Source organism: Epinephelus fuscoguttatus, linkage group LG8 (genome assembly GCF_011397635.1).
Source record: "Epinephelus fuscoguttatus linkage group LG8, E.fuscoguttatus.final_Chr_v1".
Classification (NCBI taxonomy): domain Eukaryota; kingdom Metazoa; phylum Chordata; class Actinopteri; order Perciformes; family Serranidae; genus Epinephelus; species Epinephelus fuscoguttatus.
The window spans coordinates 18027258-18042409 of record NC_064759.1 but is presented as its reverse complement, the minus strand read 5'-3'; the positions used below and the strand labels follow the sequence as shown (position 1 = coordinate 18042409).

General features: G+C 42.2%; 1 protein-coding gene across 4 annotated transcripts in view; it reads left to right on the top strand.

Moving 5' to 3' along the window:
- cadm4 (cell adhesion molecule 4) overlaps positions 1-15152 on the top strand; it is a 214005-nt gene that overhangs the window by 179108 nt on the left and 19745 nt on the right. For all 4 annotated transcript variants that reach the window (XM_049583247.1, XM_049583245.1, XM_049583249.1 and 1 more), the window contains exons 3-5: positions 552-839; positions 5337-5498; positions 7240-7330. In XM_049583247.1, the coding sequence (XP_049439204.1) occupies positions 552-839; positions 5337-5498; positions 7240-7330 (541 nt within the window). The remainder of the gene's footprint in view (positions 1-551; positions 840-5336; positions 5499-7239; positions 7331-15152) is intronic.

Genomic DNA, 15152 nt, shown 5'->3' with positions numbered 1-15152 from the left:
CCCCTTTGTAAAGAACCTGCAGCCTGCTAAAAGGGAATAAGTCAATTTATGTGTGAGGTACAAACCCACTTCTTGAGGGGCTTCTCATCTGAAAACAAATTAAAAAATGAAGCAGGAAAAAGCCCGTTGGTAAAATGTGTTGAAGCAACTTCTTTAATATGACACTCAGCAGCAATTCTTAAAGCTCTGCCTGTCCCTGAAGCTTTCCAAAAAATGAATCAATTACACTGACCCAGAATGAAATATATATATTCTGTTTTTGTCATTACTCTTTTTTTACATGAATACAGTGTTTAGCATTTATTTTAATTTGATCTCACTTCACAGACAGATTGTGATGTTTCTCCCAGTGACTGATGTACTCACCTTCCCTCTCCTTGTCTTCCTGTCTCTTACCCCCCACCTCCTCTCCCATCACACCTCTCTGCTTTCCCTCCCACCTCATCTTCCTCTCCCCACTCCCCAACTCCATTCCATGCCGTTTCACTTCCGCCCTCCACTTCCACCTCCACCGCACTTCCACTCTCTCCATCATCTTTATCCACCTCCAGCCCTGAAGGACGACCGTTTCCAGATGGTGCTCTTCACGCCACGGCTGGTGCGCATCACGCTGACCAACGTCAGTGTTTCGGATGAGGGCGGCTACTTCTGCCAGCTCTACACGGATGCTACGCACCACCAGGTGGCGACGCTTTCTGTTTTGGTGCCCCCGGAGACGCCCACGGTGGAGGTGAAGCAAGAGGCCGTGGAGGGCGGTGAGGTGGAGCTCACCTGTATGTCACCTCGCAGCAAGCCAGCTGCCACCCTGCGCTGGATCCGTAACGGCCGAGAGATACCAGGTACCTGGACGTGGCTGACAATGGACTAATGGACGGTTTGATGATTATGAGAGATAAATGAGAGAGCTAATGGGGGAATTTAGGGCAGGTGAAGTGAAATGGGTGGATAATATCCCAAATTGAGTGGATGAAAGAAGAATGGATGGGTGATTGATGGAATGACAGAGGGAATGGCAGATGGATCAGTTGATGGGAGCAGGTGAAGATGGATGGATGGATAAATGGGTGGAGAAAATTAAGGTTTGGGCTGTGGGGCTGTCAAAATCTCTATTCTCCTCCTGTTTCCATGATTTTGATCAAGTGTTCTTTGCAATATTTATAGGCGACGATCTAGTTTCAAATGATCAAACACGCTCCTCGAGATGTGAACTTTTCTGTCTCCATTCCTTCGAGGACGAGTCAAAAGTTCATAGAAGAAACATACATCTACGTGTATGTGTCTTGATCTGTGTGTTGAGGAGACGGATGTCAACAGCAAGTATTAGAGACATTTCAATGCTCTTCTGTCTTTTTAATGCGTCCACTAGTCAAAGTCTCTCCCGCTCAAAACAGATTCACATCTCCCCCCCTCTCTGAATATTTCTGTCTCTGTGCTCATGCTTGAAAATTCTATTTCAAATGTGCTTTATTTGTACATAATCTGACAAGTAAACCAATACTTGAAAGCACAGATGCTACAGACACTCCAGATTTTCCCCTTTTCTCACCCTACCTCTCTCACACGCTTACAAAGAAACACTTTTTAATTCACCATCATCTCACTCTCCCTACTTCTTTGCCTCTGATAAATCTATGAGCCATCCATCAGCCTGTTACCTTGATCTATCCTCCTCTAACTCTCTGTCTCCCTTGGCTTCTCTCAGTTAAAGGGGCACTTCACTCAATAATACATCTGAGACCGATCTTTTCCTTGCCTTCAGTCTGTTTAACCCCTGAGAAGTCGCTTATTTTCGCGCCCCGCCGTTAAATCAGCATTTGTGTATAATGCTCCGTTCTGATGTGAATTCCTCAAAAACCTTGAACACTTGACTGAGCACGAATGAGACCAAACTTGGAGACTAATTTATGCAAAGCGTCTATCGCTCAGGCTCATGGCTATTATTTTTTATTCAATTAATCTCAGATTCTAATAAATACAGACAACATTGTTTAAAAGTACAAATCGCTGTCAAGCGCGCTGCATTATTCATTAATTCATACTCTCCACCCTCAAATAACTCACATGGACCAGATGAAATAGCGTGAGATAATCTGGTGTCAACAGTTTTTGGGACACGCATTGAGCAATGTTTTGCCCTTTCAAACTTCATGTCAGCCGTCGTCTCTTTTACTTTCTATTTTTGTCTGACACTCAACGTCTCTTTCATCCAGTCTCTTCCCTTTTTCTCTGTCGGAACTCGCCTGTCACCGTCATTCTGTCTCTCCCCTCTCTGTCCTTCCCCTCTGCTCCTTCCCTTTCTTTTCATCTAATCTCCCTTTCTCTTTTTTGCCTCAGATTTCACTTGTGACAAAGACGTGACGCTTCTCAGCTTGGTTATTGGTTGCAAAGGGCTTTAATAGTCAAAAGACAGAGAGGGGGCCGCACTTTTGTCTCTATCGCCTCATCTTTTTTTTTTTACTAACGCTCCTCACCTCCTATGTTCTTGTTTCCCCTTTTCTTCTCTTGTTTCCCCTCTCCCCTTCATTCCTCTTTTTTCCTTACTTCTCCTTGGGTGCTTTTCTTTATTCTAGCTTCTCTCACTCTAGTCTCGTCTTCATGTCTTAGTTCCTCCCAGCGAGGATGTGAGAGAGATGCAAGAAAGAGACACGTAGGATACAGACTAATCGCTCTAAGCTTCTACAGAAGCCTCCTCGCTCCTCAAGGTGCATTTAAGGGATTGGAAGATCCTCCATGATGGCAAAGGGGGGGTCGGATCCATATGGCAACCCCAGATTTGAGAAAACTCACACGAGATTTCATGTTCTGTGTTTCAAGTAATCATTTGAACCCAAACCATTATCTTTACCCAGGGGCGCCATTGTGAGGGGGGAGTAGGACTGATTAAGTGGGCCCCAGTGAGAGGGGGAACCTGGGAAAGTCTGGAAGGAGAAGTTTGGTAATTAGCAGTAATTAGTGCCGTATCTAAATTAAAATTGGCTGACTAACCTGGTTTAAACACTCAACGTTGTATAAAAAATAGTGGAAGCTCTCTGAGTTCCCTTTCACCCTTTACAGGTGCAAAATGTTTCGTTGCCATTGAGCAGTGCGGTATAGTTCAGTTCGGTACGCTTTCTTTGTTAAGTTTCCACTGTGAAAAGTTGTGGATGGTACCAGTGGAACTGTTCCATACCCTCTATTGGGGTACCTAGCACACAGATCTGGTACTAAAAGGTGGAGCTGTGAACACTGCAGTCTGTTGATTGGTCGATAGAGGACGGTCACTCTGCTCAGGGCTGAGTTGTGGCTGGTTTTGAGGCTCATGTAACCACTGTTCATACTGTGGAGAGTTTTACATAAATTGTAAACTGTAACTATAAAATGAAAGGATGTTTTGCTGCCTCTTACAGCAGCTGGAGTCTGAGAAAAAATAACTTCATTCACTGGGAATGTCGGCAACTTTTGAGGTGGAATTATGTTACCCAATGCAGGAGCTGATGATGTGAGTCCATCAGCTCACCTTAAATTTCACTGTGACAACTTTGACGATTTCATTAGTTGTTTATTGTCTCTAACAATATATATTAATTTCAACCAGATTATGTGAACTGCATATATCCCAATCCTTACTCGGAGAAAAAAAAAAGGTTATGGAGCGTCATTTCTGTGGGCTACGGCAACGTTAACCCCCTGAGCTTGCCTGAGAAGGACTAGATGCACAAACCCGCTATTTTTATAACCCATCGAGAGAGACTGTCATTGCAGCCTGTTTTATTTTGTTCTGTGAGCAACAACAACCCCATCCACATTAAAGAGTAGTTTGTGGTGGGAATGTTAAGCGGACCAAGGGTCTAGGTACCATGTCTGAAGGGTTACTTCTGGTTCCACCAAAGGTACCATACTGAAAGTGTTTGGTGGAAACAGTGCTAAAATTCACAGTCTCCAAGAAAGGGTTGCTAAAAAGATAAAAAAAAATGTGCATGAGAGACATGGCCCACGATATCAGGGGTGGGGGATGTCGGGACCTCAGAGACTACTTTTCATAGGGCCCAGAATTTGGTGCTAAACTTCCTGAACCCCAGCCAAGTACTTTTTGTGCCTGAACCTAACCGGACCTAACTGTAGTGTTGTCATGCCATAAAACAGCAAGACAAAAATATTTTGTAGCAGGAATTCCTGAGAATTTTGCAAATTTTGGGTCACCATCTAGTCACGAACAGCAGTGGGGGAATGATTTCCAGGTCATGGAAGGAGAAAGGATGCCAGGAAGAATAAGTTAGCATAATGAAAATCTCCCCCTTCTGTTTCCTCTCATCTCCTCACCCCTCCCTTCTCGTTTGGCCCTGAGGTAAATGAACTGTGACACTAAAGGTTAGAGGCAGATCCCAACAGATACGGGAAAGCACTCTTTAATTAAGACACTATCTTACCCACCGCTGCCTTATTCCTGCTCATCTGCACCCACCGCTGTCCTCTCTCACGCTTCGATTGGGCCTGCTCTCATTTCTCACCGGCAATAATTGAAAACTCAGCGCGATATAAGTAATATTGTTGTATTCTGCCTCAACAAGCACAAACTCCCAAGACGTGACCATGTCACCCCGCTGTTCATCCTCTCTCCTTATGTCTCTCCTCCTCCTCTCTTCTCGCATCTTTCTTCCACTCTGCATCTGGCTTGGCACCCTTATCGTCCTCTTTCATGTCTGGACTTGTCTCGCTGCAGCTCTTCTCGCCCCCCCCACCCCCCACCCCTTTCCCCCATCAATCATGTCCATTTTGCTCCCCTCTCTGTCTATGAGTCTCTCATTCGCCTGTCTTCTAACCATGGTCCTTTGACACCGCCTCTCTCTCTGTGTCTGGCTCAGTTAAAATCTCAATTCGGTTATGCATATTCTCTCTTTTATCCCTCCCTCTCCCCCACACACGCACGCTCACACACACACACACACACAAAATATTCAGTTGATTTGCCATCTGCAAACAAACAGTTCTGCTGCTCATAATTGCCATGAAATATAGATGCAAATTGCTTTCTCTACTCTCTCTCTTATTCTGGCCTCTACCACTCATACTCCCCTCCACAGGTATCTGGTGCTGCCTTAAAAAACCTCATTCATCAGTCACTAACTTCTTCTATCTTTCTGTCTGCTCACTTCTTCCATCCACCTCTGTGGTCTCCTCTGAAAGTCTCCTCTTCTCCCTCCCGTCCTCCTCCCTGTCTCTCTACCTCTCCCACCAAAGGTGTGATGTCTCAGCAGGGACAAAGGAAGAACAGGCAGGTTTTGGCTGCTAGCTTGTATTTTGGCCATCCCACCTGTCTTCTTTCCCTCCATCATCTCATCCCTTCTTTGTCTCCCCAGGTGTGGTATCCCAGCAGGACAACGGGAAGACGTTCAGCGTGTCCAGCACCATCCGGATCCCGGTAGAAAGGAAAGACAATGGGGCAGCGCTGAGCTGTGAGGCGTTCCACGCAGCACTCAGCGGGCAGAAGAGGATTCGACACTACCGCCTGGATGTGTATTGTGAGTGTGTTTATGTGTGTGTGTGTGTGCGTCCTTTATATCAAAGTGCTTTCTATTCGTCTTGGAAACAAATGAAGTAACATAATGTTCATTGCCAAATATTTCAAAAACATAGATTATTCCATCTGTATTGCTGTCACTTAAGTTGCTACTTCAGTACTATTCATTATAGTGTTTTACTTTAATGACAGCAATAATTTTGTCAGGGCTGCAGCCTCATTCTTCAAATGGTGGATATCTCATTTTAAAGTGAAGCTCATTTATACACAGTCCAGGATTTGAACACAGTGATAAGCTGCCCTGTATGAGACCTGCTCTCATTAAAACCTAATACATACAAATGCTGTCATGCAGAGAGCCGGCAAATAGGCCTGTGGCCAGGTTAGGGTCCTGGCCTGTGGTTTAAGAAGCTAACCAACATCAACTGAGAAAACCTGGGTCACATTAGTATGGGTAATGTTTCCGGCACTGTTCTGGGATTGATTGATTTTGCTGGCTTATTTACACAAGTTGTGAAATCTCTGCACATATGTCCATTTGAGGCAGGCAAAAGCAAACAGTGGAAAATACTGAGAGATTTAAATTTATAATTGGCTTAAGTCTAATATTCACTCAGGGCAACAAGTTCAGATAGAACCGTATTTTATATTTTAAGATGAATTCTCAATATTCTCACAAATCTGTGCACGGTTCAGTGGGATTAATCTTGAAAATGTCAGACAGCTATAATCTATATCCTTGGAAGAGTCTGAAAATCATCATTTAATGTATTAATGTGAAATGTTAATCCATTTTGTTTGCTTCTAATCCCATCAAACATGTCAAGTTTGCTTCTGCTACTTAAATTTGGACATTTCTGTCTTTTGTTTTTGATGGGAGACAAACACACTGTCAATGTCTTACAATTTTAGTGATGATTAATATTAAATAATAATATTTATGTGTTTTATTGCGTCTGCAAATCCTTTTTTTTAAATACAGACAACACAGGAACACATCAACTGAGCGGAAACAGATTTCCAGTCATTAGTTGATATATAAACTACTACAATTAAGCTCTTTTTCTCCTCAAGACAGCCAATATCCAATTACTCTATTTGTTCTCGCCTCATATTAGTATTCCTGTCAGTTCAATATGATTCTTATCTACAATATATCAATCATTTTGGATGATCAAACATTCCACAGTCACACACAAACATTTGCCGTTGGTGATAGTATTCATATTCAGCACTCTTCTGCATCGGTCTTTGGGTACAATTAATTTGCCACATGTACACTAATGTTTGCTGATAGATCACAATGATTAATATTCAACAGTTTTGTCAATCTGCGAGCTGGTTGTTCCTCCAGCCCGAGAACTGGTAATAATGACCAACTGTCAGCGTGGATTTGGCTTCCCATCGCTCTCTTACAGAAGTAAGTGCGGTACAACAGCTGCTGGAGCGGTGGGCTGCTTATGATAACAGGTGTCTCAAACGTAGAGTTGTCGGCTGGTTGCCTTGGAAACAGATGTTAAAGACCCTTTCTCCCGCCACTTTCTCACGTTTCCCCTTGTTCCTTCTTTTTGTTCCCTCACTCTCTCTCATTCCTGATTTTTCCCCCCGTCCTCTCTGATTGTCGCTCCGTTTTGATCCCTTTGATCAACTTTGTTCTGTATTGTGCCTTTCTTGTTTTCTCCCTCACATGCATACTCATTTATCTCCCCCACCTCCCCTTCTCTCTGTCTTTCTCCCCACAGTTGCACCAACAGTGAGAATTGTTCCTCCCTCCGGCATTTTGCGGGAAGGTGACTCGCTCAGCCTCACTTGCTCCGTCACTGGGAACCCTCTGTAAGTCTGTGTGTGTGTGTGTTTGTTTGTGTTGCTGTGATCTGCCTTCAGTAAATGCTGTCTGTTAGCCTTTGGTGATATCTATTTTTTCACATTGTCATACCTTCCTGATATTTTGACTGGGTATATGGTAACCTATACAATGGTATAGTGTGTGCGGCAAAACCTAATCCCCGCCCACCCCAACCTCCCACATGACTGCCAAGTTTGCTACATTACTCAAGCTCGCTTCACTTTTTTAGTCTAATAAAAAAAAAATTACAAAATGTCAAGAAAGATGATATTCTTACACCTATTTCCCTTATTTTCCTCAGCTTAACTTGCTTTCTTGTTAACTCATTGCAAACACACTGCATTCAAACTTGACAGAAACAAAATAAAACTCAGCAAAACTGTTGTAGTGAAAAAATTAAAAATAATTTTCATTTTTATTTTCGTTTTTATTTTCATTTTATTTACATTTTTATTTTTGTTTTATTTTCATATTTATTTTCGTTTTTATTTATATTTTCATTTTCATTTTTATTTTTATTTAATTTTTATTTTATTTATTTCATTTTTATTTTCATTTTTATTTTCATATTTATTTTCGTATTTATTTTTATTTATATTCTTATTTAATTCTTATTTTTATTTTTATTTATTTATTTATTTATTTATTTTAATTCAATTTTTATCTAACCTTTATTCAACCAGGAATAGTCCCATTTAGAGTTTTGGGCTAAAGACATAACAAGTTTTTCCATGCCACTGCTGGCCAGCTCTTTGTAGTCCTGTCAAGTTACCCTAGGCCCCGCGAAAAGCAGCTCAGCCTTGCTTCCAATTTTTCTTCGTGGCCACTTGCAGTATTGCAGTGAAAAAAATCCCCTGCAACCCAAAAAACATTTTTCCCTTAGACCACCATTATAAAAGAGACATCTCTAAAACTGTTGACAGGACAACTCAAACTACAAACAAGGTCAAGACACTTTTTATTATGAATTTTTGATTTATAGAGTTTTTGTGTTAAACTTTTCTTGAGCGGAGAAAAACAATTCAAAGGTCTGCAACGTCATCACGATGTTAAGTCCATGAGCCGAGAAGGAATTCACAGGCAGGGCCAGTGGGAGAAATACTATTGCACATATTCAGTGGGCCGCATCCCACACAGGTAAACCTGGAGTCTAGAAACTTCTTTTGCACGTGCACCACACTAGCAACTCTTCGGAATGAATGGGCACCATCTTGAGGTCTATCAATATGTTATGCCCACCACTTGCAGTTGCCATGTTTGCCAGCAGCTTCCTGTTACACCGGTAGAGACTGACCTCTGGTGACACGTGATGTGCACTACATACAATATATCCTAAATACAGCACCTCTGGTGAGTTTAATAGAAAAACGAGTGCCTGTATTTTGGACTGTGTTGAAAATCATAGCGCCTGGATTTCTAAATACTCTGGTATACCGTAATATCGTGATACCACCCAAGCCTACTATCTATGCCCCCCTTTTACACGTAACATAATGACAATGGTTTACCTTGTTCCCACAGAATCTGATTATTATGGTGGATATTATGGTGGCTCAGGAGATAGAGTAGTCGTCTACCGATTGGAAGGTCGGAGGTTCGATCCCTGGCCCTTGCAGTCTAAATGTCCAAGGGTCCTTGCCTTGGGCACCGCAAACTGCAAATGGCTGTGCCATTGGTGTGTGATGTTGGTGAAGATTCTCAGTCATGGTAATCTAAAGTGCTATATCATAGGCAGCTAGACTTGCTTGAGTCTCTTGAAGACGCGTCCTCTCTCATCTAAGAGGCTTCTTCAGTTCTGAACTGAAGAAGCCTCGGCCTTGGACTAAAGCAAGTCCAGTTGCCCATGATATAGCGATATAGTACTTAAAATCATTGGTGTGTGAGTGCGTATGAAGGATTGTCTGCCTAGCAGGTGGCACTTCATGTGGTAGCCTCGGTCACCAGTGTATGAATGTATTGTGAATGGTGCTTGCGTTGTAGAGCCCTTTGAGTGGTCGCTAAAACTTGAAATGCACTGTATAATGCGTTCCATTTACTGGACTTTTGGAATGACAGCCTATTTTTCTGGGGAAAAAAAAAAGTACATAAAAGAATATTTGAGGTCATGGTTTAAGGAGCAATGACAGCTTTTTGGAGTTTGAAAAAGAATTTGAAGCATTCAGCCTCACCTTCAACAGGAGATGAATCCGGCACATTAACCAGCTGGCACAAAATGCTGCCTGTGAAGCTCTATTGCATCGTTATAGCAGCGTGTTTATGTGTTTTCTCTCAATCCATAATGAATTCCTGACAAAATAATCGGAAAATATAAAAGGTTTGTCTCAACAAAGCATTTGTGCCTGAAAAGCTGCAACGAGTCCTGACAAATCGGCTTAAGGAGACACAGAAAGCGTTTGATTGGCGGCGACATGCGGGAGGTTGCCAAGTTCAACGTCAACCCTTACAAACACTACATTGTCATACAAAATGATAATACGAGACAGCAAGTATTCAGGTTAGGCTTTATTTTATTTTTTTTTTTTTTTTGAGCTGCAATGAAAATGACATTTAGGTTGTAATATCACCAAACAGCTGGTAGCTGCAGGTGGCAACAACACAGACAGGTACAAGCCTACAGGGCTCGACTTTCACTCTGGCAATCTGTTTGTAGGGTCAAATTTTTGTTGGCTTCAGTTCAGTTCAGTACACACATTTACCCAGAGCACCTTTTTTTAAGCATACGTGTAGAATAAGCTTAAATTCAACAACCTAGAATGACTGCAAAAGCTGATTAAGAGCCAATGCGACAATGGATAACATAAAGAAATTACATATGGTACAGAGCAGGGTGGTGCGTATAGTGCTTTGTTGTGAATACAGGACAATTGTTGTTGCAGTGCACAACTGTCTAAATTGTTGTTGTCTTTTTGTTAAAAACAGATTACTCTATTCAGTCATTCAGTTCAGATAGACATGGCTACCAAACATGCTGTAGAAGGCCAATTTACATTTCCAAAAGTGCAGACAAAAGCAATCAAAGGAGTTGTCAGGTACCGAGCTGTATCTGAATGGAATTTACTCCCTTGAGAAACCTCACATGATAACAGTAAAACTTGATTTAAAATTTAATTAAAAATGCATCGTTTTACTAGAGAAGTCGAAAAGATGTGGACTAAGTTTTGAATGAAATAGACTACAGAGGTGAATTTGATTAGTTTATGTGTCTTGTGACTGTGGATCGGTAACACTGAAGTGAGTGAAACAGGTTATTATTGTTGTTGTTTTGTTGGTGTATTTTGATTATTGTGCTCCTTTCTGGACTGAGATCAGCAGTATTATGATTTGCAAAGTGTCAGATATACTGGATTTCATATATTTTGATTATTGTACTGATTACTAGAGTGAAGCGGGCAGTAATGTGTGTTGCAACATGTAGGAGACATTATGTGACTTTTAATTTAAGCTGATAATAGAATTGTCAGCAGCTTGTTTGTGTGTGTTCTAGTCTTGTCCTGTTTATGTTGTAATGCTGTATGTTTTAAGCTATGTGTCACAATGTGCTATGATGTTCAGCCTTGTCGTGTGTACTCTGTAAGTTGTAATGGTTGCATTGTTGCTTTAGCCCCGTTTCCACCAAGCAGTATGGTCTGATGCAGTTCAATACTCTTTTTCGGTTTCCACTGTGAAAAGTTGTGGATGGTACCACTGGAACCGTTCCGTACCGTCCCCATTTTTTAATTACTCCTCTGTTGGGGTACCTAGCACACAGATCTGGTACTAAAAGGTGGAGCTGTGAACACTGCAGTCTGTTGATTGGTTAATAGCAGACGGTCACTCTGCTCAGGGCTGAGTTGTGGCTGGTTTTGAGGCTCATGTAACCACTGTTCATACCGTGGAGATTTATCAGTAAACTGTAACTATAAAATGAAAGGATGTTTTTGCTTCTCACAGCAGCTGTAGGCATTAGTCAATAGCGGATGGTAACTCTACTCAAGCTGAGTTGTGATGTAACCACTATTCATTCTGTGGAGTTTTACATATATTAATAAACTGTAACTATAAAATGGATATAAATAAAAGGATTTTTTGCTGCCTCTTACAGCAGCTGTAGACCGAGAACAAAACTCAATTCACTGGGCCGACTGCCGGCAACTTTTAAGGTTGAACATTTACTTACAGTGTTACTCAATGTATAGGTTGATGACTCCTGTGATAACTTTGACCCTTACTTTTTAGTTTGCATTGTCTCTCTTGGTTGACATACACGTTTAATAATGAGTGGATCCTCGTTTACAGCATTTAAAAATATATTTTAATTTCGACTGGATTATGTGAACTGTGTCATTCCTGTGGGCTACGGCAACACTAAACCCCTGAGCTTGCCTTAGAAGGACTAAATGTACAAATCTCACTGCAGCCTGTTTTAATTTGTTCTGAAAATGTCAGCATGCAGCCTCATTCTGTGGACGATAAACAAGGTGCAGACTGATGAAGGAGGAAATACAATGAGTGCTTGACGGAACAGTGAGTGACAACAGCCCCACCCACATTTAAGAGTACTTTTTGTGGTGAAAATGCTAAGGTCTGGGTACCATGATCTGAAGGGTTACTTTTGGTTCCAAAGATACTATACCGGAATGGGACTCATGTTTAGTCTGTTATGAACCCAGGGAAGAATAGCTGTAGCACTGCGGTAGCTAATGAGGATCCTATTAAACTAAACTAAATAGGTCTTCATTACTGTGACCACAGACTGGAGAGAGTAATTTAGCAGTTTAACTGATTAGATTTATAAGTGTGTGGTGATGTGTCTTTGGGTTTTCTTAGGGCAATTTTCATTAACAGTGAAAACATAAGAAAAAACAGAAGAGTTTTTAGAGTCTAAAACATGCTGTAGTCTCCAAGGCTGAAAAATGAAGCCAACATGAAAGTGCCAAAAACTGCAGTTCATTGAATGGCCACTTGAGGCTGGCTCCAAAATTGAATCAATCCCCATAGAGCCCCATGTTAAGGTGCCCAACTTCATGTTTTAAGCCTGGTACAAAAATGCTTCAGGTCCTTGTAACTAATTTCCCATTTCACAACTGTGCAAAGGATAATTTTATCAAACTCGCTTGTTTAAATGTGTCCAAATATGGCCACCTCGGGTCACCTCTGGCTCCTGTGATGTAAGATGGTGATAGCCAAAATGCCACACTCAAGCTTCAGAACAGGAGTCCACAAACCAATGTGTGACTTCACGGTGGCTACATCCATTATTTTACAGTCTACCGACTTAACACACTGATGAAAGATACCACCGTTTGTTGGTACCAAAATGTTGTTTGCCTGAAGTTTGATTTATGAGCTAAGGAGATAAATCAGAGATATAATCAGTGACTATCACACAAACAGCTTTACTTTATGATACTCTGTTTATTTTCCAAGTAATAACTTTCCACTTTGCACTAAAAAAATCTTTCCCTCCTTAATAGCTGCTTTAGAAACGTCCTTGAGTAACCTCTACCTGCTCCAGTGGAGCTTTTTACTGGCCGCAGCAGAAAACAGTGGTTTTCCTGGACGATTACCAAATGTGTGAGAGTAAAGCAGGGCATCACTGTAAGGAGAACATGTGCGCTTTATCAGCCCTCAGTGCAGGTTCCAAAAAAATGGATGAGAGCTTCTCCCCCCTAAGTAGCTTAAAATAGCCAGCTGCATACAAGAGATCTCACCCCTTCTCTCTTGATTATGTGTTGTTGAAATGAACACTAAGTTGACCTCTTTCTATATAATTACTATCCCACATAATTCCAGGGGCCTTTTCTTGGGAACTTCAAGTAATTACCAAGTACTACTAATCTCCAGCAACTTCAATATATTCCCTATAATTACAGCAAGATATCTTGGTGCTTTCTAGGAACCGTCCTTAGAAATGAACTTCAAATCAACTCCTTTCAAGGAAATTATTAGGAAATAGACTGTCAAAATTAAGCGCGACCACATGCTGGCCTCCACAGATGATGCAGACCCCCTATGGGCCATTCAATCCCAAGTGCAGCATCCCTTGAACTCTAATTGAAGTCAAACCAGGAGTGTCTAATATATCACATGTAAATTTACAGTATTTCCAAACCAATTTAGGATACAACATAAGATGCACTCTGCGTCTAAGTTTTATCACATTCAGGAAAGTTGTATCTGTGCCATCACCTGACATTTAAAGTCTGACAGACAGATAAAAACCACCTGATCCGTATTTTATTGCATGAAGGACAGAAAGGAAGAGAGCTTAAGGAGACGGCGGAGAGATTTCCAGAAGGGTGTGAAAATGGACATATCATAAACTTGTATGTGACTCTGTGTGTGATGATAGAGCTTCTCAACCCAATCAGCAGTCAACACTTTTAAGAGCCAGATTTGAAACAAAGCCCTTTTCTAGTGTGTTCACAGCCCTTTGTGCACTTTCCAGAAGGGTATTGGGTCCTAAGCTCTTAAACCCTCCCCATAGATGGTCCGTCTGTCTGTGGGCATCAAGTCCACTAAAGCTCCCCAGTAAGGCTTCATGCAGCCAAAGTGTGCATGTGTGTGTTTGTGTGTGTGTGATGACTTAAGTGAAATCCCACAGTGAGGACTGGCTGAGAAGCGTATTGGCTATAGCCCCACTAAAGCTTTGTAACGGCTGGTTGGGGACTCTGCGTGTGTGTGTGTGTGTGTTTGTGTGGTGAATGCACGCGTATGTGACAGTGAGAGATGGGACAGCAGGCCACTCTGGACTCTGACCCTCATCTCACGCTGGACTGCACACACACACACACACGCACACACACACATTAAAGTCCCCTTGTCGCCCTCCTGCTAGCTCCCTGGCCCTGTTAACTGCCTGTTAAGTATTAATGACCAATTATATGCCACTTCCTTTTGGTGGAGGGGTACACTCATTGTTTGTCTGTTATTAGGAGGAGCGATGGAGACGACGTTTTGTCATTTTGCCTAATTGCCTTCTTATTCGTGTGTTCGTATTTGAAGGAATTAGTGTGTGTGGGAGTGCGAGTACGCATCTGTGTGTGTGTTAGAGAGAGAGAGAGACACGGGGAGATTTTGTTAGTGTGTGTAGGATGAGTGAGGGAGTGTGTGTGTGTGACTAAGCAAGAAAGAGGTTTAATTAGACGTCCTGAGGGATTAGAACCCAGATGAGTCAGGATTGTAATCTGGCCAGGGTGGCATGAGCCATGACACTCAGCCAGACACACACATATATACACGCACACACATACACACACAGTGTTGTTCGCCAGGATGTCTCTGTAATCCTCGCACCTCCTGTCTGCTCTGCCTTCCCGTCTTTCATGACCAATTCATTTTGTCTGCCTGCTCCTTCCCTTCATCTCCCGGCACACCATCTCTTCTCCTCTCTCTCCTCTACCTGTAGTGACACTTCTCCTGCCCGCCTTTTTTTTTCTTCTTCTCCACTCTGCACATCTGACACTCTATTTCTCTCTCATCTGCCCTCCTCTCCCTCCTGCCAACCCCTTCACACCATCGCCGCCCTCTGACCATCCGTCTCCTCATAATTTGTCAGGATGCAGCCCTCTGCTGCCATTGGCTCCTTCAAACCCCTTTTATGCTTTCTTCTCATGTCATCTTCCCCCTGTGGGCTTTACTCTCCTTCTTCACCTCTCTTTTTATAGTATCCCCCGGTGCCTTTGCTTCAGTCCCTTGTCTCTTTTCACTTCCTCGTTTTTAATATCCTTTAGCACCTCAGGTTTTACTAAATGTGTTTAAGACTGGGAGTCTACTTGTGGCATTAGTTAGCGAGGCACTTATTATGACATATGTGGGCTTCACGGGACT